Raw genomic sequence first — 23,235 nt, forward strand, 5'->3', positions numbered from 1 at the left:
GTATTAAATGGTGAAGTGAACGCATGTCTCTTGTGATAGTGATGCCCAGGTGCCCACGTCCTGCAGGGCACAATTATTGTCCCCCTGAGGAGGCACCTGCACTCACTGTGTTTTATACTTAAACTTTAGGAGTTTATGGTGTCTGCATGTGTTACTGGACGTGGTGACATCTTTTTGTCTTTCCGAAGAGGCTGGGGTGGATCCACCTTACCTAGCGAGTGCCGCTGGAGGATTGTGGCACTGGGGAGTTCTTTGTCACAGGTCCAGGGAGCAGTGTGGAGCTGTCAAAGAGGGTCCTCTCCCTGAGGAATAGGGCATGTGGTGGGGACAACTCACAGCTCCCACTGTGGCATGGCTTGGAAAATTGTCATCTGCTCTCCTAAATTGCTTGCCTCAGTGGCAAGCTCAGGTGATGCTGGGGACCGTTGCAGGGTCCCAGCCACGGGAGCTGGGCCAGACATCCCCTCTGCATGCTGAGCATGGGGCTGAGGTCTCCAAAGGAGAGCCGCTTTCTTCCCCAGGAAGGTGGGCCAAATATTTTGGGTGGAAGTAGTTTGTGGCTGGGTGGGTTGGTTTGTTTGGGAAACATGGGATTAAAGCAAAAGGAAGTGTGTTTTCCTCCAGCACTGTCATGCTACCAACCATCTGCTTTTCTCTACAGTTTTCAGGGAACCGTACACCGTTCGGGTGGAGGACCAAAGGTCGATGCGTGGAAACGTGGCTGTTTTCAAGTGCCTCATCCCCTCTTCAGTGCAGGAATACGTTAGTGTTGTGTCCTGGGAGAAAGACACCGTTTCTATCATCCCAGGTAAGAGAGGAGCCACTGTTCTCTTGGAAAATCTGACCTGCTTTGCCATGTGTGAAACTCGCTGTCGTGGAGGGTCTTTTTTTGGCTTATCGTCCGTGCCCATGCTGCCCAAGCAAAGGCTTTTATTGATGACCGTCTTGCGGCTTCATACTCGAAAATGCTGGTGGTGTGAACAGACGTGTTGTGTTCAGGCTTTCCTTGGTGCTGTGGTTGGTACTTTGTGTATCTCTGGGCTCGGGGACGGTTGATGTAAGTGTGACAGCAGGCGTGCCCCATCCTGGCTTCTCCCGCATGCCTGCGAGCCAGCTCGCTTTGGGTACCTGGCAGCTGGGGCTTGGGCAACAGGAAAAGAGCCTGCCCGTGCTGTCCATGTCCCGACTCCTGCAGTGAGAGCTGGTTTTCATGTTGTCAGCATGATGCACAAGTAAATATTCCAGCTTCTCTTGCAAGTTTTCACAACTGTTTCGGCCATGGGGAAAGGAATTCAGTAAAAATGGCATCGTGCACCTCTTCCCCGTGCTGGCGCCTGGAAACAGCTTGGCCTCCCTGTCCCATGTGCCTGCCTCGTAGCCTGGGAAGTGTCCTGCTCGGTGCTGACATTGATCTGCGGGGAAGGGGCCTGTGGGAGAGACAGCAGCGGCCGTCTCTATGCAGGGACTTTGCAGCTCTGGCTGTTTTGTCCCTGGGTAGTTCCCTGTGACTTTTTGGCAGGCGCAGAGCACCCCAGGTTCCCATGGGAGCAGAGAGCCTCTGAACCCAGGGTCTTCTGCCAGCTGGTCCCCTGGGGAACAGGGAGGAGAGGTGGCCAGAGCACTGATGGGACACGGCCTCCCAGGCACCTCTGTGCAGCTCTGCGGCGGGGGAAAGTAACTGGACAAACTTCTTGCTGAGCCATGCTAGTACTGTGGGCTCTGGCTCCTGTGCTTCTGCCTGGCTTGTCGCAGGCTTTGAAGCAGCGCAGGGGCTGCGGGCAGGTGCTGGGCGCAGCATGGGGCCAGTCCCCTGTCCCCGTGTACCGGGGTGACCTTTTGGCTCCCTCCTCGGAGCCGGTATTGATGGCAGCGCTGGCTGCCCGGCACAGCATGTGTAAGCTAGTAGTAAAGCAATCAATACTGCTTTCCCCAGGGGGATCCAGAGAGAATTAAAGGATTTTGCCCAAAGTGAATGCTCTGAGCTTGATATTTGCTCACAGGTCAGCAAGTCCAGATGCTCCTCCTGGGGCCGGTGTTGCCATGCTGGCAGCGCTGTGGGGAGCAGATGCAGGAGGGCAGATGGCATGGGGAGTGGCCGCGAGCCTAGTGCCTGCTGGGGCAGCTGCTGACCAAGCATGAGAGGCCACTTGCTCTAATCCCTCCTGCAGGGATCTTTCTTTCTTAAGGAGCTTAAGGAGCGAGGCGCTTCACCTGGAGGGGGGTGACAGGTTCTCCTGAGGGCTGCGGTGGCTCTTGCCGCTAGACCGTGGTGCCTCCCGAGTGCAGCTGATGGGCTGACTCTGCACAGCCCGTGCGCTCGGAGGCAGGCAAAGGGAAGCAGTGCTGCAGGGCTCGTGCCGGTGAGTGATGGCCCCCGGGGCTGCGATGCATCGGCAGGGGCTGCGTGCAGCCCCCTGCACGGCAGGGGAACCGGGCTGACCGATTGACGGGGGAGCACCGGGGACCCTCCCGACCAAGGCTGTGCCCTTGCTGGTACAGAGCCTGTCACGGTTTGCAATGCTGGGGCTGGGAGCCAACTGCCTTCCCACAGTCAGGACCTGAGTCCGCAGAGCCTCTCCTCCCCAGCACTGACCCCTTTGTGATGGTCTTGGGATGAAATATGACGTGAAACTCTTTGCCTTGGGAACGTGGTCTTCCCCAGATGGGCCTTCAGAGTGATGAGCTTGCGTTGATCGGCAGCCAGCCCATGTCCACAGCAGCCTTTTGCCTGGAAAGGGAGATTCTTGCTTACAAATGGCCTCCTTGAGCACGAGCCTGTGTAAGGAGCTTCTGGCACTTCAGGGTGTTTTGGAATACTGTAGATATGTCCCTTTCGGTTCAGTGGGTGAGAAACCTCGGGGTGGTCCAGGAGGCCTGTTTAAAAGTGTGTTTGGGGAGGCCTACCCTGGAGGCCAGCTGGTGTTTGGAAAAGGCATGGCACCCTTTGGTAGGGTGCAGACTGGCACCACAGCCTTGCCAGCCCTTCCCTGCTCAACTCCAGGAAACGGTTGCATCTGCGTGCACGAGTGAGTGCAGGGTGGATTTCTGTATGATGGATGGGACGGAGGAGTTCGTGGCACCCATCTCCTGGGCCAGTGAGGTGCTTGGGTGGCGATGCTCTGCCCACCCCAGGCTTGTGCCATTTGACGAGTGGGGCACAGCAAGGTCCACCAGCACGAGAACCTGCGGCGTTCGTTCCTCAGCAGCTGGCAGTGCCATGCCGGCTCTGGCAGCGCTTTCTGGAAAGGCGGGGGTTGCTCACGCCCCTCGGGATTCTGCAGGACGGAGCAGAGCGGTGCCCATGCTCCTTGTTTGCAGAGTGTGACTGGTTTGCTCGGCAGCAAGTTTGTCGACCCAGCATCCATGCACTTGCGTGATCTTAACCAGACTTGTTCTCAAGTTTGCTGTGGTGCTGGATTTTTTTAATATGATGATTTAATTAGAGTGGAACGATTTTAACATTCTAAAGCAATAATTACCCTAAAGACAGAACATACAAATTGTGTTACAGTGCAGAGTCAACACAAGCAAACATGTTTTGCCGTTGGATTACAAATATAGTATCTGCCTGAAGCTTATTTTTTTTATTGCTCTTGTGTTGGAGCTAAAACTGTCTTTGCTGTTACCAAAACCATGGTCTTTTCTTGACCTCTGGCGAACGTCTGCTTCTGTCCTAATTCTGAGCAAGGAAGACGAGGAGAGGAGGAGGAGGAGGTCCCTGCCATTCAGAGTGAACGGCACAAAGGCTGAGAAAAGCTGAACTGTGGTGCTGAGGCCTAATAGCTCCCCTCAGTCACGGATACACTTTCTGAATGGTAAGATCAAGCAGTTGTGTAGACACAGCACTGCACAGCTCTTCTCCAGTCAGCCTACAAAAAGAAAAGGTACTTGGAAGTGCCGCAGCTCTTTCAGAGGTACATCCAAGCTGTATTTACAGCTGGCTGTGTAATATGGCGTTCTTTCCTGACTTTAGTGTGCCAAACTTGCTGCTATTCCCGAAACTTGCCTCTCGTGCTTACTCTGGCAGACTGGGCTTCTTCCCAGCAAGTCTTGGTGCAGCAGGGGATGAGCCGTCCTAATGTGCAGGAGCAGGAAAAATCTCCAGCCAGATCCCTCTGTGGCAGAAAACTCTTTTTAAGTGACTGTTTTCACAGTAAATGTCTGCTTTCCTTAGCATCCCTGATTTTGCCCCTGCCAAACCAAACCTTGTGTGGCTCAAACAGGGGGAGCAAGCGTTTCCCCTGGGGTGGCTGTTCTCGCGAGCTCAGGCTCAGGCCACCGGCTCTGAACATGGGCCGGGTGGCCCTTCTGCGAGCTTTCATGGGTTCTTTTGGTGCTTAATTGGGATTACAGGGCTCCCAACCTCTGCTGCTGGGCCTTTGAGGCATGTCTTTTCAGACAAGCCTTGCCGCTCTTTCAATGGAAGTTTGCTGGTGGGTGAAGGACCTCTGCGGGGACAGGCTCGCGTCGGCAGCGCTCGCCGGAGGCACCTCGCCAGCAGAAAGCCCCGCTGGAGAGCCCTCTGCTCTACCGTGGAGGTGCCTCGGCAAAACCCTCCGTCCCCGCGGGGGTCCCGTGGTGCCCTGCTGCCGGCACATGGGCGGGCACGGTGGCAGCGGCAGCATCCTGCACGGCACAGGGAGCCTTGGCTGCGTGCTCAGGCTGCTGCTGCTCTTACCAGCCCCGGCTGCGTGCTCGGGCTGCTGCTGCTCTTACCAGCCCAGGAGCGCTCCCCTTGCAGAGGGTGCCTCTGCCAGGCTTTTTTCCATCCGAGTCCCTGGCAAGCGTGTCATTTCAGGAGCACCTACTGTGTCTGTGTTGGAAGGGATCTCAAAGCGATTGCAGGGGAGTGCTCTGTGTCTGCGTGGCCCTGCTGCGGTAGGGGGTTTGCTGGCGAGTGGCATTCTTTGGTTAACTTGGCAACAGTGTAACTTACCCTGAAATCACAGATAAATTCTTTATGGAAGGTTATCCCGCACATAAATCATCATTAGTGCAGCTCATTTTTGTTTAATGCCTACCTAACTGTGCTGTAGTCTAAAAATGTGTGTTTAGTGAAGTCAAGGGTTGCAGAGAAATTATAGGGTTTTCAAAAACCCATTTGCTTTGCTGGTGCTCACATCAAAATCAATCTTGCCTTTCGTTCTCAGCCTTGTTGCAAACATGCAGCACCACTCGCAGGACTGGGGCATTTCATGTAGGCTAGTGCTCACTGGGAGCAAAGCAGCAGTGCTTACGGAATCAGGGGCCGCGTATAAGATTGCACTTCACACCCAGGCTGTGGTTGCAAACTCTGTTGCTATCATTGAATTTGGAATGTATTTGGGGGGGAGCAATGGGAGGAGGGTGGGAGGACCGCAGCCGAGCAGAATGTTTTACAGACCCCGCTCCCTTTTCCATAGCGAAAGAGGGAGAAACTCCTGCTGCAAACTGGTTTAAGAACTCTATGTGGTAAACAGCTTTTTTGTCGTTTTTAAAGCACTATCACCAGACTGGGTAACATGAAGAGTCTCACAGGCACAGGTGGGACTTTGATTTGTCATGGAGGAAGCATGTTGTCTATGCGACTGAAGCTGCTTTAGTTACTGTGGTCTGGCTGTTGTGGCGCAGAAATGGAAATTCATGGCACTGACTTGTCCCCTCTTCAGGTGCGTTGCACGGCTGTAACTGGATGTTGGCAGTCACAGGCCCTGCAGAATTGGGCACGTGGCAGTCGTGCTAGTGCAGATCCCACGTGCGTGGGCACTCTTGGAGTGGGTGTCCAGCTGCAGTTTACAAAAGCAAGTGGTGATGTGGGGAGCTACTTCAGACGCTAGAAAGAGTGGATTTTTGAGCACTTGTCAGCCCCTCCCCTGTTGTTGCAACGTGTTTGTTTGAGTGCTACTTGGCTTTTGTAACCCAGTGAGCACATGCACACCTGTACGCTTACACCCAAGCCGTTTCTCAGCTGCCTCGGTGACGCAGATGTATCTGGCTTTGCCTTCCTTGGCACAAACACGTCACCTGCCCAGGCTGTGGCCATTGTGTTACCAGGAGCACCACACAGGTGGGAGGGATGGCCCTGAGGATGGTTTCCTGGTGGCGTTGGGCTCCGGTCCTTCTGCCGTCGGTGCACACCTGCGCTGGCGCATCCCATGAGCGCGGCGGGATTTGCCTTGGGAGGTTCTGTGCTTGGCTGGGACGTGGGTGTCACTTGGGCGTGCGGGCCTAACGTTGCCAAGGGTGGCTCTCCATGGTGTCCCTGAAGAGCAAAAGTGGTGTCCTCACAGCTGTAACGGCATCGCATCAGCTGCAAGGGAAAGCTGATGGTGTTTGTCATCCTACTGTGCCTAGCCTGTCAGTAGCCTGTGACTCGAGAGGGCAGCACGGAAGAGCAATGATTTGGAGGCAGTAAGTGTTACTGGACTGGCAAGCCCAGAGCTGAGCTGCCACTTGATGATTCGGTGTCATACACTTGATAGATTGTGTTGGAAAAAATCTAAATACAGCACTTCCCAAGGTACAGACATTTCTAAGGGTGCTGCTTTTCTCAGCAACCCTAATACATATCTTCTGCAGGCTGCAGGTACTCGCGTGTACTTACTTAGTCACTGGATATCCACAAAGGCCTTTCTCTGGAAAGCAAAACGTAAAGCTTGCCAGAAGGATGGAACTGAAAGAAAATTGAGTTCTGTGAAGTTTTTAGGTAGGTCTTTGTGTATGTTCTTGATTGAACAGTAGCCTTTTAGGAGTTTCGAAAATACTGACGCTAATCTGTTTGCGGTGATTCAGGTGTGAGCTTAATTTGACCTGAGTAGCCCTTTCTGCAGTGCCCAAGGCTGCGCACAGGATTCTTAAACTCGTCTCAGGGAACTGTTTAGTGATGTGGGAAATAAAACTGCAGCAGCTTTCTTGTGGTTAAATGTGGCCGTTCACCCCGAAGGTGTATGCTCTCCTCTGCTGTACCTTGCAACATCTGCCACCTGTTACATTTTTCTCTAAAATATTAGAATGGTAACTGTACACAAATTCCACTGCAATCCATCTCGAGACGTGGTGAGTCTAGGGACACAGCATCAGGCTACTGGCAATTAAACACCCAGCAAGGATTTATGGGTGCAGCATTCCCTCCCCACCAGAACACTGCATGCTGCGTGCCGGCGGGGCGCGGAGGCGTGGAGGGACGATCCGAGGGGCAGAAGTGCCAGGGCCTGGATAATTCAGCATTGTCCTCATGTCAACAGGCTGGTTCTGGGGGACATCAATCTCCTGTTACTGGAGAAAAGCTGGAAGCTGGGACAGAATAAACACAGCGAGGCGAAAGGCGTTTCTTGTTTATGTGTTTGTCTTCATTGAGATGGCTCGGGGACAGGAGATAAGTTACTGAGGATCGTTACCGGCTGTTAGCATTTTTATTTGGTTTTGCCTGAAGACAGAATAACCCCGGCTGGTTTAAAAGCGAGGTGCCTGGGAGCAAGCAGCCTGCAGGTCTGAACGCGTCAGGCACGAGGACACCCTGCTGCCCCGTCCCTGGTGTCACCTGCAGCGGAGCACAGGGCTGGTGGCTGCCTGTGACCCGCCGCCTCCCCCAGGAGAGGAGGGAGCCCGGGCTGCTGCCGTCTCCTGCCCCGCTCCCTCCTGGCGCATGCACGGAGCGACCCACGCCGACAGCTCCGAGATGAAAGCTGTGACCATGGGGCAAAAGGCTGGCGAAGAATTGGCCTTTTCAGTTAAATTTTGTGGCTTCTGCCTGGGACAGCTTGACTCGCAGCGTGGAGCAGCCTGATGTGATTTAAACGAGCATTGTCCTACCCTACCCTGTCTAGGGGTGCTGCAAAACCTTTTCCTCTGTCGATCCCGAGATCTCTAAAGGTGTCCTGGCTTCTCCCCCACCCCTTGCCACCCTCTCTGGCTGCGACATGTGCCCAGACCTGTTACAGAGGGAAGTAGCTCCAGGCGTTCTTCTCACCAAGTGGGGTGAGATTCTGTCTGAAATCATTTCATCCTTCCCCAGAGACTTGGCGTGAATTTTATCTAATTGCCATGGCAACAGATAAAAAAAGGTGTGAGCACATCTCCTTTTGCTGTGATAATTCAGATTTATATATTCAGATCAGATTGGAGTTAGAGATTTTAAAAGGAGCAGATGCAGCAGAAGGTGTGACTGCAAATAATGTGGCGAGAACGTTTGATGATCCTGCCCTTTAAGAGGGGAGAGAGCTTTCCTGCAGGTTTTTTTGGAATGTAATTATTCCATCAAATCCACTTTAACAAGGGCTCATTACAGCTCTGATAATGCAGAGTCACGTTGGAGACAATCTCGCACACGCCTGCACGCACACCGAAAGAAGGGACCACAACAAGTAAATAAAATGCTTGTGAACAGCGAGGCGCGAGCGCCCTGTCGCTGCAGGTGCCCCGCAGAGCGGCACCCGGGAAGCGTCGCGGGCCCGGCAGGGGTTAGCCGAGGTCTGGCTGCCCTGGTCCATGTGCCGCTGCGGCGGAGCACCGTCAGGCGCTTCCCAGCTGCCGCGTGCTCCTGGTGCCCGGGTGCGCTGTGCTGGCCCTTGCGCAGCTGGGGAGATGCTCATGGGCAGCTCTTTGGGTGGATGAGGTCCTTGGATCCTGGGAGCGCTGGGCAGTCGAGCGCTTGCCATGAAAAGTCAGGGAGCTGTGGATTTCCAGGGGCCCCCAAAGCTGGGGGCACAGCTTTGGCCCCTTTTCCCTGGTGCGAGAGGCCTGATTTTGCAGGCTCCCAACCTGGTCGCCCGTGCGGCAGATCCCAAATGAAGAATTGCCTGAAACTGAGCTTGGGCTGTCCTGAACCAAAGCTGTTTGCTGCTTTTGCTGTGCTGTTGCAGCTTCTGCAGGAGGGGAATGCTTCGTCCAAGAGCAGAGCAAGGAAGCCTCTGACTACCTTCTCTGCAGGGTGCAGAAGAAAGGATGCTGAGGGTTTTGGAGAAGGAAAGGTGTTCATCTAGCACTTGGCATCCCAGTCCCATGTGATGTCCTTGCCCCTGCTCCAAGCCCCGCAGGGTGATAGAGCATGAGCCAAACACAGCATGACAAGCTCCGAGGCATGACAGAGAGAGGAGCAGCAGCTCTTGGAGCTGCTATCTCTTTGTGCACCTGTAAGTGTAAATCTTGGGCCACACTGAGGAGCAGTTGTGCCGTGGGGAAGGGACAAATGGCGTGTAGAGGGTGGGATGGATGGCTGAGGGCTTGGAGCAGCTGCAGGAGGTAGGGGGGCTGTAAAGCTCTGCCTGATGCCCAACCCAGACCCAGCGAGAAGTTCGTTTCCTACATTGCGCCGCTGGCCCTGTATCTGCCTGAGCTGCTGAGGGCTTGGGATCCATGTCAGGCTCCTCGGTGACGGAGGCGAGGGGGGCGATGAGCGCCAGGGAGGCCTTGCTGCATCCCCGTAGTAAATCAGTGCTGCCTGGCCTGGGCGCGCAGAGGGTCCCAGCCGAGGAGGGGAGCGTGCGCAGACCCCCGGGAAGCACGAGAGCAAAGGGTGGTGAGCATCCTCTCTGTGGTCCACTTGCTCCTTTGCAGGGGAGCTACCCGAGGAGTAGGAGGGGGGTGCCTTTTTGGAGACAACAGCCATGATACCCGCTGGGCACAAACCTTCAGCAATGGCTCTGGTGTGAGGATTGAGATGATTTATGTGAAAGAAGTCACGGGAGCACAGGGAGCAGGAGGAGGAAGAGATCAGCAGGAGTAGATGCATAGAGGAATGGTCTGCTAGTGGCAGCCAGCAGGATGCTTCGTGTGGGCTCTCCTGAGTCCCAGGGTGACTCTGCACGCCGCGCTAGATCATTCCAGTTATGCTCTGAATGGCAAATGGTGATTTTGTGGGAAATTGCCAAGCAGTCAGGAACTAGAGGAAAGTCCTCTGGAGCACCCCTCTGGTGGCATGCAGGGAAGGGGAGCGACGTAGACGGGAGGGGTTCAGAGGTGCAGCCGGCAGCTGATTAACCTCCCGTGGTGACACGTGTTCTCTGCCTTACGAGTTGGCTGGGCTTGCCTGGAGGAGCTCAGAGACCCTTGGACCGTGCGCTGCATATCCTTGTGAGAGGCTTCTCTGCTGAGAGCCAGCCCTCGGAAAAGGTTATGGGGCCCAGCTTGCAGTGGAGCTGAGCTGTATAATGAAATCTGGTGCTACACGTGCCTTCTGCACCTTGCTGAACCTGCTGCTGCTCCTTACTGCCTGCGTAACTGAGCTTAGAGGATACAGGGCCTTGCTGAATTACAAGGGCTACAGTCTTGTCTCCCTGTTCAGAAGGCATTTGCTAAATGGTAATGCTTTTGTGCATTTTAAAGACCTTCCTGCTGAAGGAGAGCTGAAATCCTCTGGGGTATGAGTTTCGGTAAGGCACTGGAGCAGCTCAAGCTAACGCCGTGATCACCGCTCCATGTGCCGGGCAGGATGGTGTGTGCGCCGGGCGCAGGGGCGGCAGCCGGCTGGGGCTCAGGGGTGCTACAGCAGCAGGGAGGGCTCCGTGCGGGGGCTGCAGCCCATGCTTAGCCACGGGCCACCTTGCCTAAGGGATCCTTGGGAGCCTCCCCCTTTGCCTGGAGCACTCTGCAGGGCTGCTACCAGCTTGATGGGCTTGGAAAGCACCAAAATCCCTTTGAAAACGCCCAAGCCAGCTCCGAGAAATGGGCTTGGAGGGAGAGGGTTTGCGTCACCAGCTGTTTGCTGGCATGTTCAGGTTCTCCACCCTGCCCTCCACCCTTTTTCCTTTTATACCTCCTTTTTAATTGTCATCTAATGGAGTGCAGACAGTGCTGGCTCTGGTCCTGCTACCCCAAGGTCTCCCCAGGGAGCTGTGCCTACCAGGGCAGCATGGCAGTAATTGCTACAGCAAAGCCAAGCGATGTGAAAACTGTACAGGTCACAACTTCTTTTCAAACCACACGTTTTTATGAGCTTGAGCCACCTGCCCTGGGGGCCTCGTGCTGGGCTGCGGAGGGAGAGGAACCGGTGCTGCATGCCATCACCACGGCTGTGTCCATTGGGAAGGCTTGCACGTGCGTGGCCAGCTCATCCTGAGTGGGCGGGAGCAGGGTCGGGGTGCTTGCCCATGGGGAGGGTGGCCGTGGTGGTGGTGGCGGCGGTGGCGCGGGTGTGCGTCTTCCTTCCCCCTCCTCCCCGTGCACCCGCGCACATACACAGATGCAGAAACAATCACGGTCATTATTCCTACCATGGTGACAGTGACAGCGGCAGAGATGCCAGCTTCCTAACACAGACGGCTTTATTTCATCTCCTCTGTTTTTCAAAGCCTCTTTCATTTTGTATGAGGAGACAGATGTGAAGGGCTGCAGGCTGATAAATCCTGCTGTCTTATGAAAAGAGAGGGTGGGTTTTTGTTGTGGTTGCTTCTCTTCCTCCCTCCCCAGCCCCCTCCTGGCAGCGCAGCGGCAGCCTTTTCTGTAGAGGATGCTCCCTGCTCCTGATGTGGGACGCTGTCTGATGGTTGCCTCACTGGGGCAGGGAGGGCTGAGGTCCCTGGGTGAACTTCCCAGGGGCTAGCAGGGCTGGGGTTTGGGTGGGGACCCCGGGGTTGTGGTGGTGGGCACCTGGTTAGAAGGAGATGAGCACAGTGGTGGAGATGCCTCCCTGAAACGCACCTGCAGTGCCTGGCCCCGGTGTGCTCTGAGATGCTACCGAGACTGCACGTTTGCTGGGGAGGAGTTGAGGTCAGCTGGCGGAGCGAGGGCTAAGCCGGGGCATGGGCTTACAGCCCAAATCCTCTTCCTTCTTGTAACTGCGCCGAGGCCCTGGGGTCGCTGCGTCAGGGCGAGGGCTGGTCAGAGGGCTCTGGGGCTGCTGCGGTTGAGGTCTGTGCCAGCGAGGAGCAGCTGCCAGGATCGAGCATGGAGAGCGATGCAGCCTGCACCCCTTGGGGGGGGCTTGGCTCGTAGAAGCATGCGTTCTGCACCTGCTGGGTGCAGTGCTGCTGCTGAAAAGCCCACCTTTGTGGAGTACCTGGCTGTGCGGCTCCAGTGGGCTGGGGTGTCTGCCCTGCACGGCTCTGGGCATGGTCCCTGTGCAGCTCCCCTTCCTCCTCGCCCGCTCTGCTGGCGATAGTTCTAGTTTAAAAATAAATTGCTCCATCTTTAATTGCGGTTTAAATAACTGCTTCATTTTTATTTAAATGTGGCTCTGTAAGGCTTGGAGAACAATTAGGAGAAAATACAGGGCATTGCTCTGGTGCATGTGTTGAAGCATATAATTAATTTTTTTTATTATACTGATGTTTGCCGAATCTGGAAAAAGATCTTATTGTTCCTCTTGATTTAGTCACGCACAAGATCTACAAATACACCAGCCATTTCAGGACTCCATTTCGTAAGCCATGAAGCCTTGGTGCTAACATGCTGGAGGAGGGCTCCTCGGAGCGCTAGCCTTTGCCGTGTGTGCTGTGACACAGGCATGTGGTGAGCTGTGGGCTGCGCACCCAGCAGTTTGCGGCCTTAAAGACTGGTAGAGTGCTTTCTCCCACCCCAGGGCTGTCTGTAGGGGCTCCGCACCTCTCGAGTAGCAGGCTGGTGGGCGCAGCCTGGGCTGGGGCTGTTGGATGTCTCCTCAGCCCCTTCTGAAGGCTGGTGGGAGCCCCTGGTGCGAGGGGCTGCTGCTGCAGACCCAAAAGCCTGCTCTAGGTGCTTGGCTGGGGGCTTGCTGGGGTGAGAGTTTGTGCTTTTGGTGGATGACCGGTATTAAAAGGCTAATAAATGACTCGGGGCATTGGGTGAAATCTCTGCAAGGCTCTAAATGACCCAGGGACCTCTTTCACAAGCGAGCTAGCCATTCAGGAATATAAATCTCGTTCAGAGTCGACAGGGATTAGGTTCCTAAGTGCCCGACATAGGAAAAGTGCTTCTGAAAATGTTGCTTGTTAGAGGGTTGCGGAGGAAGCTGCATGTGGTCTGGCGGGCTATAAGCTTATCAGTCAGAGGTGCTTTACTTGGTGACAGAAGCCACTTGTGGTAAACAACCTGCTGGCCCTTTGGACTCCTGACAATCTTTTAGCCATTTATTAAAGCAGCTATGGACTCTTCTTGGAAATGAAATCTTAATAGCAAGCGTGGCAGAGATTTTTCACAGATGGCAGCACTGCCAAAAGCAGGCATTCAAGAAAACATTCATCAAAAACATTCATTTCTTTCAAAAAGAAATTGACGTTTATAGCGTAGACAAATTTGGGACTCATTTGCTTTGCCTTTCAGTTTCTGAATTTTTAGAGGTCACGTTTTTCTGCACCTTGGAGGGCTAGAAACTGCTGTTATTTTTAACTGGAAACTGAGATTCCCGTATAACCACATGGTACTAAGAAATGGGACGTGCGAAAAGGCTGCGTACGGCAGGACCCCGTGCACAGCTGGGGCAGAGGCGGAGGGTCCCTCCGGCTGGCTGCTCTCCCTGGGGCTCCAGCCTCTGCCCAGGCTCCTGTCCTTCTGCTTTACACCCTTCTGCCCCACTCAGGCTCCCTGCTCTGCTGCCCTGCCAGCCTGGCGCCCTCGGCACCGAGCATGGTCTGTCCCTGGGGCTTGCCTCCGCCAGAAGCCGTTGCTGTTGTGGGGCCACAGATGTGCGTGGAGACTCTCCCCGGGGTGGTGGTGGGTGCTGAGCTGGGCACTGCGGGTCGGCGTGGGTCTCCCGGAGACGGCGGTGATGGCAGGGTCTGTGCAGGTGCTGTAGCCCGTGGTGCAGTCAGGTAGAGGGCTCCCGCATGCTCCTGCTCCGGTGCAGGAGAGGAGCCCTGGACCGTGTCCCACCCTGCCCAGGCGCCCACTGGTGCTGGCTGTTTGGTGAGGCCGGGAAGGATGTGTGTACCCCCCCTCTTTAAAAAGCCAGAAATTCCCTTAAGAGGGAGCAATTCATTCGCAGCTCATCTCCACTTCATCTGAAGGCTGCACCATGCTGGGTTTCAGCCTTGTTATGTTTTCTCTTGAGCAATACCTTTTATTTCTGCAGTGTTTAATATTCCTTTCCAGAGCCTCCGTTGCCTGTTCTGGGTCTTTCCACCGAAAGCAGCTCTGAAGCTATAAATTGACATGGCCAAGCTGTACCTGTTGTTTGCGTGTCACAACCAGCTGGTTCCCTGCCTGCATCGTGGCTGCCGCTCCCCGGCCTCTCCCTGTGCCCGCTTTTCCCTCCCTGCCTGGTGTCCCCATGCAGGGTACCTGTTACAGGCAGCGCTCATCTTGGCGTGCAGCTTGGGCTTGCCAAGTAGCTGTTTCTCTTGCCCCAGCCAGCCCGGTGCTCGGTGCCGGGCACCAGGTGTGCAGGGCTGTAAATGCTGCCGTGGGTCTAGGCAAGCAAATACCTGTGCAGGGAATGGCTGTGCAGCTGCTACCAGGCAATCCCTTCCCCCAGATGGCCACGGGCTCCCCAAGCTCGTGGCTGCCTGGAAAGAACGGTCAGATCTCTCGTTCTGCTTGAAGTCACGGTCTGGCATCGACCCCTCGCGCAGCAGTCAAGTCATCGGGTCCTGGGGAAGCTGGCAAATTGAACTGGCCTGACCTGGGCTGGTGGCACTGAGACCTTTCATGGGCTGGTCCAGGGGAAGCATGGGTCTTTGTTTCCCCATCGCTGGGGAATTTTGATCGCAGCTGAAACGAGAAGCTTCCTGCTAGTTATTGCACTGCCTTCTCCAGAGCCTGCTTCAGACCCTGACTGATTGCTTGTAGCTGCTTCTCCCTGCAAACCAGATCTCATTTGCATCTTGGAGGAACAGCATGCTGCAGGCAATGAAAGCTGGTGACACCACTGGAGATTGCTTGGTGTATGTCATTTAATGTCCATTTGACTTGCATCTCTTGCGTTTTGTTTGCGGTGTTATACTATGAACTTAATGGTGTGATACGCTCAATGGGTGCCTGTAATTGTAGCGTGTTGGTTAACGCTGCGCTTTCATAAATGCTTCCTGAGCATATAGAAGCGTTAACCTTTCTACATCTTGTTTTCCACACTTGTATGTACCCCAGTACAAAAGCTGTGCAAAGAAGTGAGCGTTCACAAGAAGCTGGACTTAATGGCTGGGGGTACTGGAAGGGGGCAGAGCCCAGCTGCCGCTCACACAGGCGGTGCCGGTCTGCCCTGTGTGCCAGGCTGAGCAACGGCTGCCAGGCCCAGGGATCTGCTCTGGGGCTGCAGGCCATCCCAGCGGGGGCAATTTGCAGCTCCCTCGCAGCACCCCGTGAGCTCCTGTCACCCCCGAGGCAGCCAGGCACAGTCCCTGCCATGACACACTCGCCGTCCCTGCACCCCTGGGCGAGGGCTGGTGCTCATCTGGGTGGCATGTGCCCAGCCTGGAGCTCCCCCCGCCGCCGCTGGTCTGGGTGCGAGACGCGCGGCTCCTTCCAGGGAGATTATTGCTGGCTTCTGCAGGGGAAGTCACTCTGCCTCTTGGCCTGCTTCCACATACTTAGTGCTGCTCCCCAAGCTCAGCTATTGTAGAATCGATCAGACATCCTGGCACGTCCCATTGTTTAAACAAGAGCTATGGCTATTGCATACAATATATGTACAACACGTGCGTGATGGTGTCAAGAATTAACTTCATAATCATCTCCGTGATCTTTCTTGGCAGAGCTCTGGCATAACCTGTCGTGTCTTATCTAGCGATTGTGTGTGAGTTATAGTTACCTCCGTCCCGGCTGTCCGGATGAGATCGATGGCGGGCAAGGTTTTATAATGCCTGTGTCAGGCTTCCTCCCTGCCATCCGGCAAAGCCTGGAGCAGCCGCTTGGCTCTTCTGGTGCTCTGGATGCCGGGGGCACTGGCTCCAGTTTGCAGCTGCACAATGTCCGCTTGAAACTTGGCGGGGGATCTCCTGCCTGAAGGCTGGGGAAGGGAAGGAGCCAAAGCGCGTGGCCCGGAGACCGGTTTGCCTCTTTGTCTTGGCCCTTCAGCCACCCAAGGGCAGGATGGAATCGGATCTTCATGTGCAAAGGGAGCTGCTTAAGCAGCCCAGTTGTGGGAGCCTTCAGCAGCTCCTCTGAGTGTCATTCCCATGTGCGTGGCGGGAGAAGCAAGAGGGGGTAGTTGAGGGCGAGCTGTTCCCACTTGCCTCCCCGAGAGGTGGGCCTTGGCATCCACCTTGCTGGAGAATGGCGCTTTTTCTAATTGCCAGGAAGGCTCCCGGCATGAGCGGGTCCTGCAGGGCTCCCTGCAGCACCACGCTGAAGCCCCCGGCCTGTTTGGCAGCCCTGCACCCTGCGCTCCACACGTGGCACTCAGCATCGTCTTGGTATTTAAGCCTGTGACTCCCCTGGTGATTTTTGGGTTTTTTTTGTTTTTTTTTTTGTTTCTGGGGTTTTTTTGTTTCCTCAACAGTGGGACTGCATTAAAGAGAGCGGCTGTAGGAAGGGCGTGCGGGTAAGGAGCCCACAAAAAAGGCCTGAATGCCATAATTTGTAGTTCTGGTGCTGACATGGAGCCTTCTCTCCCTTTCCTAGCCCGTGTGGTGCGCCAGGAGCTCTGCTGCGGGGAGTGCAGCCTGCTGTTAGCAGGACGTTGGTCCCGGTGCCCGGCCAGGCGCTGCTTGTCATGGTGCCGCCCGGCTTCTCCTTGCCTCGGCCCTGCGCAGGAGCAGGGGTTTTGGGGTCCCGGGGGCTCAGCTGCCTCGGGGCTGCCTTCTCCACGCCACTGTAGGTGTGTTTCAGCGTGATCTTGGGGCAGCCCTTTCCATGTCCATCTGCTCTCTAGTTGAGCATCACTTCTGTACCTTGAGCACTGCAGATCTGATAGTCTCATTTCCAGAAGCTGTTAAAAACACACATGCGTTTCTTTTTTCTGCAGGGAAGAGTTCTTTGGAGATTATATTTTTGTTCTAGTTGAGACCAGATGTAAGCAAATGCCCGTCTCCACCGTGTTGGCAAGAGCATCTTGCGATGCCAGTGTCCTCTGAAATGTGAATGGCTGAATTTCTTTTTTATTTATACATATATACACAATGTATGAAACAAAGAAGCTAAAAATGATGAATTGCGGCTAATGCTGCTGCATGATGGAGATAAGAGTGTAATTAATTGTTTGGGCAGCTTAAATCAACACCAAAAGCCTGATGGAAAACAAAGCGATAATTTAAATCTCTCTGTGTGGGTCTCATGGGCTGTGTGACCAAGCGTGAACTTATATCATAGGCTTGTATGATTTTTGCTTTCGTGCATGGTTAAAGCAGGTCATTTTGGCATCACGCTTCATGTGCCACCCTTAGAGCATGCCTGGGCCCATGTTCAGGGAGACCCGCGCTTTTAACTTCATTCTGGCAGGTTGAGCACCTCTGTGCCGCCTCTATCTTTGCAATTCGGTATTACTATTATTGTTATTTGTGCTGCAGATAGGACTGCAGCCCCTGCATGTCCTGTCCGCTCCGGAGAGGTGGCTGGGTCTCCCACCCAAGCCCAGCCCGTCCTGGCGTGTTAGGAGAGAAGACAAGTGGTTGAGCTGGAGCTGTCCCAGCTCCAGATGCACCTGAACCCGTGGCAGAGGTTGTAAATTTTTACGTTCGTTATGTTTGTTTTGCTTCAGTTTAATTAACTGATCGATAAAAGCCTATCGAGCTCTGACCTCTCTTGCTGCTGCCGTAAATCAGCTCCTGCCGCCGGTGGAGCGGGGCTTGGGCACGGTCCTGCCTGCCGAGCTGCGCGATTGCACCTTGGGGGGCTGAAAAGGCCCTGGGCAAGTGGCAGAGCCCCTGCAAGTGGCAGCACAGTCCTGGCTCTGGCTTTTATTTTCCTCTGTCTCTTGTACTTGGTCTCTGCATCACTTAGGCAAGTGTTTAAAGCCTCTTGGCTCATGCTCTGGTGTATGAGCAGCTTCCACGTTTTGCAAGGAATCCTTCACTCCCACCTTCTCGCTATTCCCCCTCCACCTCTCCCTGTTCTTCACCTCTGCCATGAGGGTCTCTGCCCCTTCTTCTCCTGAGCAATTGTGTCTAGAAGCCTTTGTTTTCATGGCAACCCTGGAGACACATAATTTCCTTGGAAGGGAGATTTGGAAGCCCCCACCCTGCTTCCCTTTTGCCCTGCCAAATCTTGCATCTCCAGCTTCCCCAGGCTGGTATCTAGCTTGCTCTTTTTTTTCCCCCCTTCTTTTCTTTTTTAAAACATCCCTCATGATAACATCTCTGCTCAGCTTGGCTCAGCTATCAGCACTCTGAAGGTTATCTGTGTTGGTTTCCAGTTGAAAGCGAGAGGCATTGGGACCAGCAGATGCATCCTCTGTAATTAGACCCCCTGAATTTTTAGCAGGGAGGAGAGACGCGCCCATAAAAATAACAGGGTTCTCCTGGACTGCTCTGCGGAGCCGTTGGGAGAGCCAGTGCTGCTGGGTACTGGGATGCAATGCCATCATCTCTTCCTGGAGACCTGCCGCACCTGCAGCAAGGTCTTGTCTCCTTCCTTCAAGCTGCGAGCACTCTACCAGGTCCTGAGAGTTGTCCTGCCAGCTGCCGTATTTGCACGTGTGAAGAGATGCTCTGGGAGATGCTGAACTAGCCCCAGGTGGAGCAGCAGGGAGGGGGCTGGTTCCCTGTGCTCCTGCCACTGGTGTGCTTGGAGGATGGCTGTGCCCTCTGTCCCCAGGTGCCTTGCAAGGGGGCCAAGGGTGGATGCAGCTGGCACGGGCACGTGCCTTGCAATGTGCCGTGTTGGGGCTCGCTGTGGGAACCAGCTTTCGCTATCTGAGTTCTTTGGCTTTAAACAGGGCCCACAGAAACCCACCATTTCGCATTTGGAGAGCTGGATGCGTCCCTGAGGTTGTAGCTAGAGCTCTGAATTACAGGGTTTTGCATTTAATTATAATGAAAATTTCAATTCTGTAATCTGTGTTTAAAATCAGGCAAAACCTCTCTTGTTCTAGCACTGATCCCTCCTGTCTAAAGACTACTGACACTTAAAGCATCTTCCCTCGCAGAGTACCCGTGGGACTCCTGAGCTGCTCCAACACCTTCCGTTGCAGCAGCAGCACTGCGTGGCTTCTGAAGCCGGTAGTTGAACCCCTTTTCACCACCCTCCCTCTGCAAGAGCCATTTCAGACTGCACTATTCCCTGAGCAGCTCTCTCGCTCGGTGCTTTTCTTCCCCCCGCTAAAGACAGGGATTCGGCACCTACAGCTCGAGCCATTAGCCGCATCTCTCCTTTTTCAACCAAACTCTGCTTTGCTGAAATCTGGAAAAACCGAACCGTGCCGTATTTGGAAGGCGTTCCTTTTAATCCCAGCTTTTATTGAAATACTTTTTCCTGAAGAAAAGTGTTTTGGGGAAGGGAGGAGCTGCCGAGGAGAGAGACTGGTGAATCTAAGGGTCAAATCGGAGGATCCGTGGTGGATCGCTGTAGTGTAGAAAAAGCTTTTGCATCTTGCATTACCACCATGTATTTATGTTTCAGTGTAAAGGGAAAAAACGCACATATTATCAAATGAGGCACTTTTTTATCTTCTTTATGCTTCTAACACTATAGCTGGTTTTTTAAAACCACTAAAAGCATAAGCATTAAAGCAATTTTTCCAGAGTAATATAGCAAGAGGTCTACAAAAGCTCTGCAACATTTGATAATAGTTGCCATCTTCAGCTGAAGATAATGATGTTAACAAATGTAATGGGAGTAATGAGCAGAGATTCAAAAAGCAGCTTTTGTTTAATTTTTTTGTAATGCAAATGAGTTTGGGAATAAAGAAGGAGAGCAGAAAATAATGAAAACTTCATTTGAAATTAGTCTTAATCCTTACAGCCAACCGCTGCAGGGGTGGGAGGGAAGGAGAGGGGATGGGGAGGCTGGGCTGTGTGTCTGAGCGGACATCAGGTAGTGCTGCGAAATTTTGCAGGCCCGGCAGGGCTGGTTCAGGGGGGCAGGAGGAGCGTCAGTTGTGCGTGAGGCAGTGCTCCGTTCTCTCCTCTGGCCTGCGGATGGGGTGGGATGGAAGAGGCTGGGCCCCAGCAGGCAGCAGCGCAAGGCTGGCGTCTCCTGTGGTCCTCACCGCTGTGGGAGAATCTGTGTTCGTGTGGAGTTTCTGGGTTCTCTCCTGTCCCTAAAGAGGAAGGAATTCAGCAGCCCAGCTCCTCGCAGGCATGGGTCTGGGGCTGACTGCTGTACCCTGGCACAGCTGCTTTGAAGCAAAGCAAAACTCCCTTCCTCTTGCTCCTCGGAGGCTGGAAATACTGTGCTTTGTGTTGCTGCAGCACCTTCCACTTTAAAATGATGCCAGCTGAGTTCAACCTTATGACAGCCCAGCGACTCCCTCTCCCCATCAGAACAAGGGAATATGCTTTCTTTAGATTGACTCCCAGCCAAAGTGATAGGTACGAGGCTGGCAAATAAGCATCCTTGTGATGAGGACTGGCACTTATGCATGTGCAGAAGATTCAGGTCTGTCAGCTTGTGTCAGCTCGCCTTCTATGGAGTGTTTAATCTCCTAACCCTTGGCCAAGAAATGCATTAAGAGATCTGCGGCAAGTAGGAGCTCAAGAACTGAGGGATGCTGCTGCCTGCCCCTCTTCTGTTAGTCTGCCCGTGAAGTGACGGGAAGAGGGCAACGGGAGGGAGCACGAGGCAAATCAGGTATTGCGCCTGGAGGACAGCTGTAGGCAGTGGAGCTGGGAACTGGGAGGGATTGGAGGCACCTTTTCCTCCTCAACAGGGTCTTCTTAAGGGCTGTCAGCGGAGTGCCGGGAAGATCTCATTTAGGGTGGACCTGTGGAAGTGCAGGGAGCAGTGGGTGACCCTCATGCCTGCTTTAACTCCAGGCAATGCAGTCGCGCTGGAGCCGAGCTGGCTTGCGCTCCATCAGCGAGCAGATGGCAGTCATGGCTGCGTGACTGTCCTTGGGCACAAAAGGCAGTAGCCCCAGCCCTGGGCAGGGGATTGTATCTGTCCCCTTTCAGCGCGGGGGGCTGCCGCAGCTGCGCGGGGCAGCACAGTGGGATCCTCTCCCGCCGGCGTTGCCCTGGCTCTTGGAGAAAGCAGAGCTCGGTCAGATGGATTTGGGCGGCTGCAAGGCTCCTCTCCTCCCCAGGGACAGGGCCGCCTGTGGCAGGGTGCCCTCCCCAGCATCGTCTCTCCCTGCGTGTTGGACGTGGAGCTGGAGCACGTGCCTGTGTGTGAGCAGGCAGGCGTGCTCTAAGCAGCAGCATCGTCAGTGGCCTCGCTGGGGTAGCAAGTCAGCATTACCGGGAAAGGAGGGTGACGCTTCTAGTTTTTTGAGCATAAGTCCCTGGCACGTGTAAGTCGTCTCTCAGGGCTCTCGAAGGCAGTGTCGCTCAGCTCGCTGGGTCGCAGCGAGGATGGAGCGACATGGCTCCAGGCTGAATGCGACATCTTGAGGGGACAGGCCATGCTCTAAAAACAAGAGGCCTTCACGTTCTCCTTGTCTTCCTTTTTTTTGGAGGCGAAGACGTGAGTTATCACATCTGGCTGTGCAATTTACAGCTTTTAATTAATCTGAAATTTCAACATAGATTTTTATGATAAGCAGAGGCATGTCTGCAAGCTGGGGAGGAACCTTAACGATGATCCGAGATGAATCTGCAGGATGAAATATCAGTGCAATAAACAAGGCTATACAGAACAGAAATGCAAAATAACAAAATGCCCGAGATGTCAAAGCAAGGGTCTACAAATGAGATTCCTTTCTGAAGCCCTTCCCTGTCACAACAAGAGCAGTCCCTACTTGCGGGCATTTGTCATCTGCCCATCAGTGTGATATCTAGGCTAATACAATAGCCGCCTTTTTAACAATTTGTTGTGTTGGCAGCGGTCACAGCAACACTGTTCTTTGTTTCAGCGTCTAGCAACGATGAAAAGCGAGTCAACGAAACCTTAGCTGTCCCCGCGTGATGGATGCTCCGTCCATCGCCAGAGGACTGTTAGGCCAAGGGAGGGAGAGAGGGGTCTGTTGAGTGAGGATGCGTGGTCTGGGACCTGGGTTTGGATGCGGTGCTCTGGGTGTGCTCCACGCAGCTCCTTCCCCCCTGCCTCCATTGCTGCCTGCAGGCAGGGGTGAGCAGAGCCAGGGGGGTCGCAAGGTGTGCCCCTGCCCAGTGAGGCACAGCAGGTGCCAGGAGGATCCCTCACGTTTTGGGCCGGTAGTCCTCCCTCCGTCAAGGTGTACGTGGCTACGGTACTTTGCTGTTCTTTCTGAGTGTGTAGGGTCAGGATCGTGCGCTTTCTCCGAATCCCGATGCGGTAATTTGCCTTTGCGGTATAACAGGGCTGGCTTAGTCCCTCCAGAGGGTTGTTTGCGGTTGCTAAATAAACTGGCACTATCAAACTCCTCGTTATCTGGTTTACCCTTCCATGCTGACCTCTGTCTTGGTGCTCTTGCAGAGTAAACAAGGGCCTTCTGACCCGGCCGCAGGGGCTGTGCTGGGGCTGCCTGCCTCCAGCAGCTGCGTGGATGGGTGCGGGAGCGAGTGGGCGATTCGCATCCAGCGCCGCCTCCTGATGGGAGCTGCGGTGCCGGGGCGGGTGTTCTCGCGGGAGCGCGGAGGTGAGTGCCAGCTCGTGGGGCACACACTGCTCTGCCTGCTGCCGTGCACTGGCACATGGGTGCGGGGGCCTTGGCCGAGCCCTACACCCCAGGGATTTCTGCCGTTGCTTTATGGGGCTCCCTGTGCTGCCGAGAAGGTTGACCGAGCTGGAAATGGTTTAATTCGCCCAGCGGCGGGCGCGAGCACATTAGAAATGTGCTGACATCTACCTTGTTTGTTTATGAGCACAGACCCCAATTACCGTGTGGATGCTGTGCTGGAGCTGCAGAGCCAGTGCCTCCCACGTGCCCGTGTGCCCGTTGTCACTGGTGCGGGGTCGGGGTGGGCAGTGCCGCCTGGGCTCGATGGCCCTGACACCGTGCTGCACTCATGCTGGTGGGCTTGCCCTGCTAGTGGGACCTGGCTGTCCCCCGGGGATGCTGCCTGCAGCTGGGGACTGTGCATCTGCCCTCCCTCCCTCTAGCCCTCCCGGCGTACCACAGCTTGTGGTGTGTGCTGAAGCTGGGCTTGGTGCTCGCAGGTGGGCGCTGTTGAGGGCCGGTGCAAAAGCCGGCCGGTTGCAGGCAGTGTGAAGAGCCACCGCGCTGCTGGTGCCCTTCTGTGTGGGTCCAGCAAGCTGCAGGTGGCTGCCAGGGTGCTGAGAGGAGGAAATCAGATGGTGAGATTATTGAAATGCTTTGGCCAGAAGGCTGGAAGTTGGCCTTGCTTCTCTCCCTGGTTTTCTTCCTGCAGCTTTCAGAGTGGTGCGTTATCC

The 23,235-nt window shown here is 54.7% G+C and overlaps 2 protein-coding genes across 3 annotated transcripts in view; one reads left to right on the top strand and one right to left on the bottom strand.

Moving 5' to 3' along the window:
• The window catches only part of LOC128141648 (T-cell surface glycoprotein CD3 epsilon chain), a 134,443-nt gene extending 133,784 nt beyond the window's left edge, over positions 1-659 (bottom strand). Inside the window, exon 1 of the mRNA XM_052786664.1 lies at positions 643-659. The gene's annotated coding sequence lies outside the window, so the exon portion shown is untranslated. The remainder of the gene's footprint in view (positions 1-642) is intronic.
• The window catches only part of DSCAML1 (DS cell adhesion molecule like 1), a 113,267-nt gene that overhangs the window by 11,529 nt on the left and 78,503 nt on the right, over positions 1-23,235 (top strand). For both annotated transcript variants that reach the window (XM_052786623.1, XM_052786626.1), the window contains exon 3: positions 662-808. In XM_052786623.1, the coding sequence (XP_052642583.1) occupies positions 662-808 (147 nt within the window). The remainder of the gene's footprint in view (positions 1-661; positions 809-23,235) is intronic.

Source organism: Harpia harpyja, chromosome 4 (genome assembly GCF_026419915.1).
Source record: "Harpia harpyja isolate bHarHar1 chromosome 4, bHarHar1 primary haplotype, whole genome shotgun sequence".
Classification (NCBI taxonomy): domain Eukaryota; kingdom Metazoa; phylum Chordata; class Aves; order Accipitriformes; family Accipitridae; genus Harpia; species Harpia harpyja.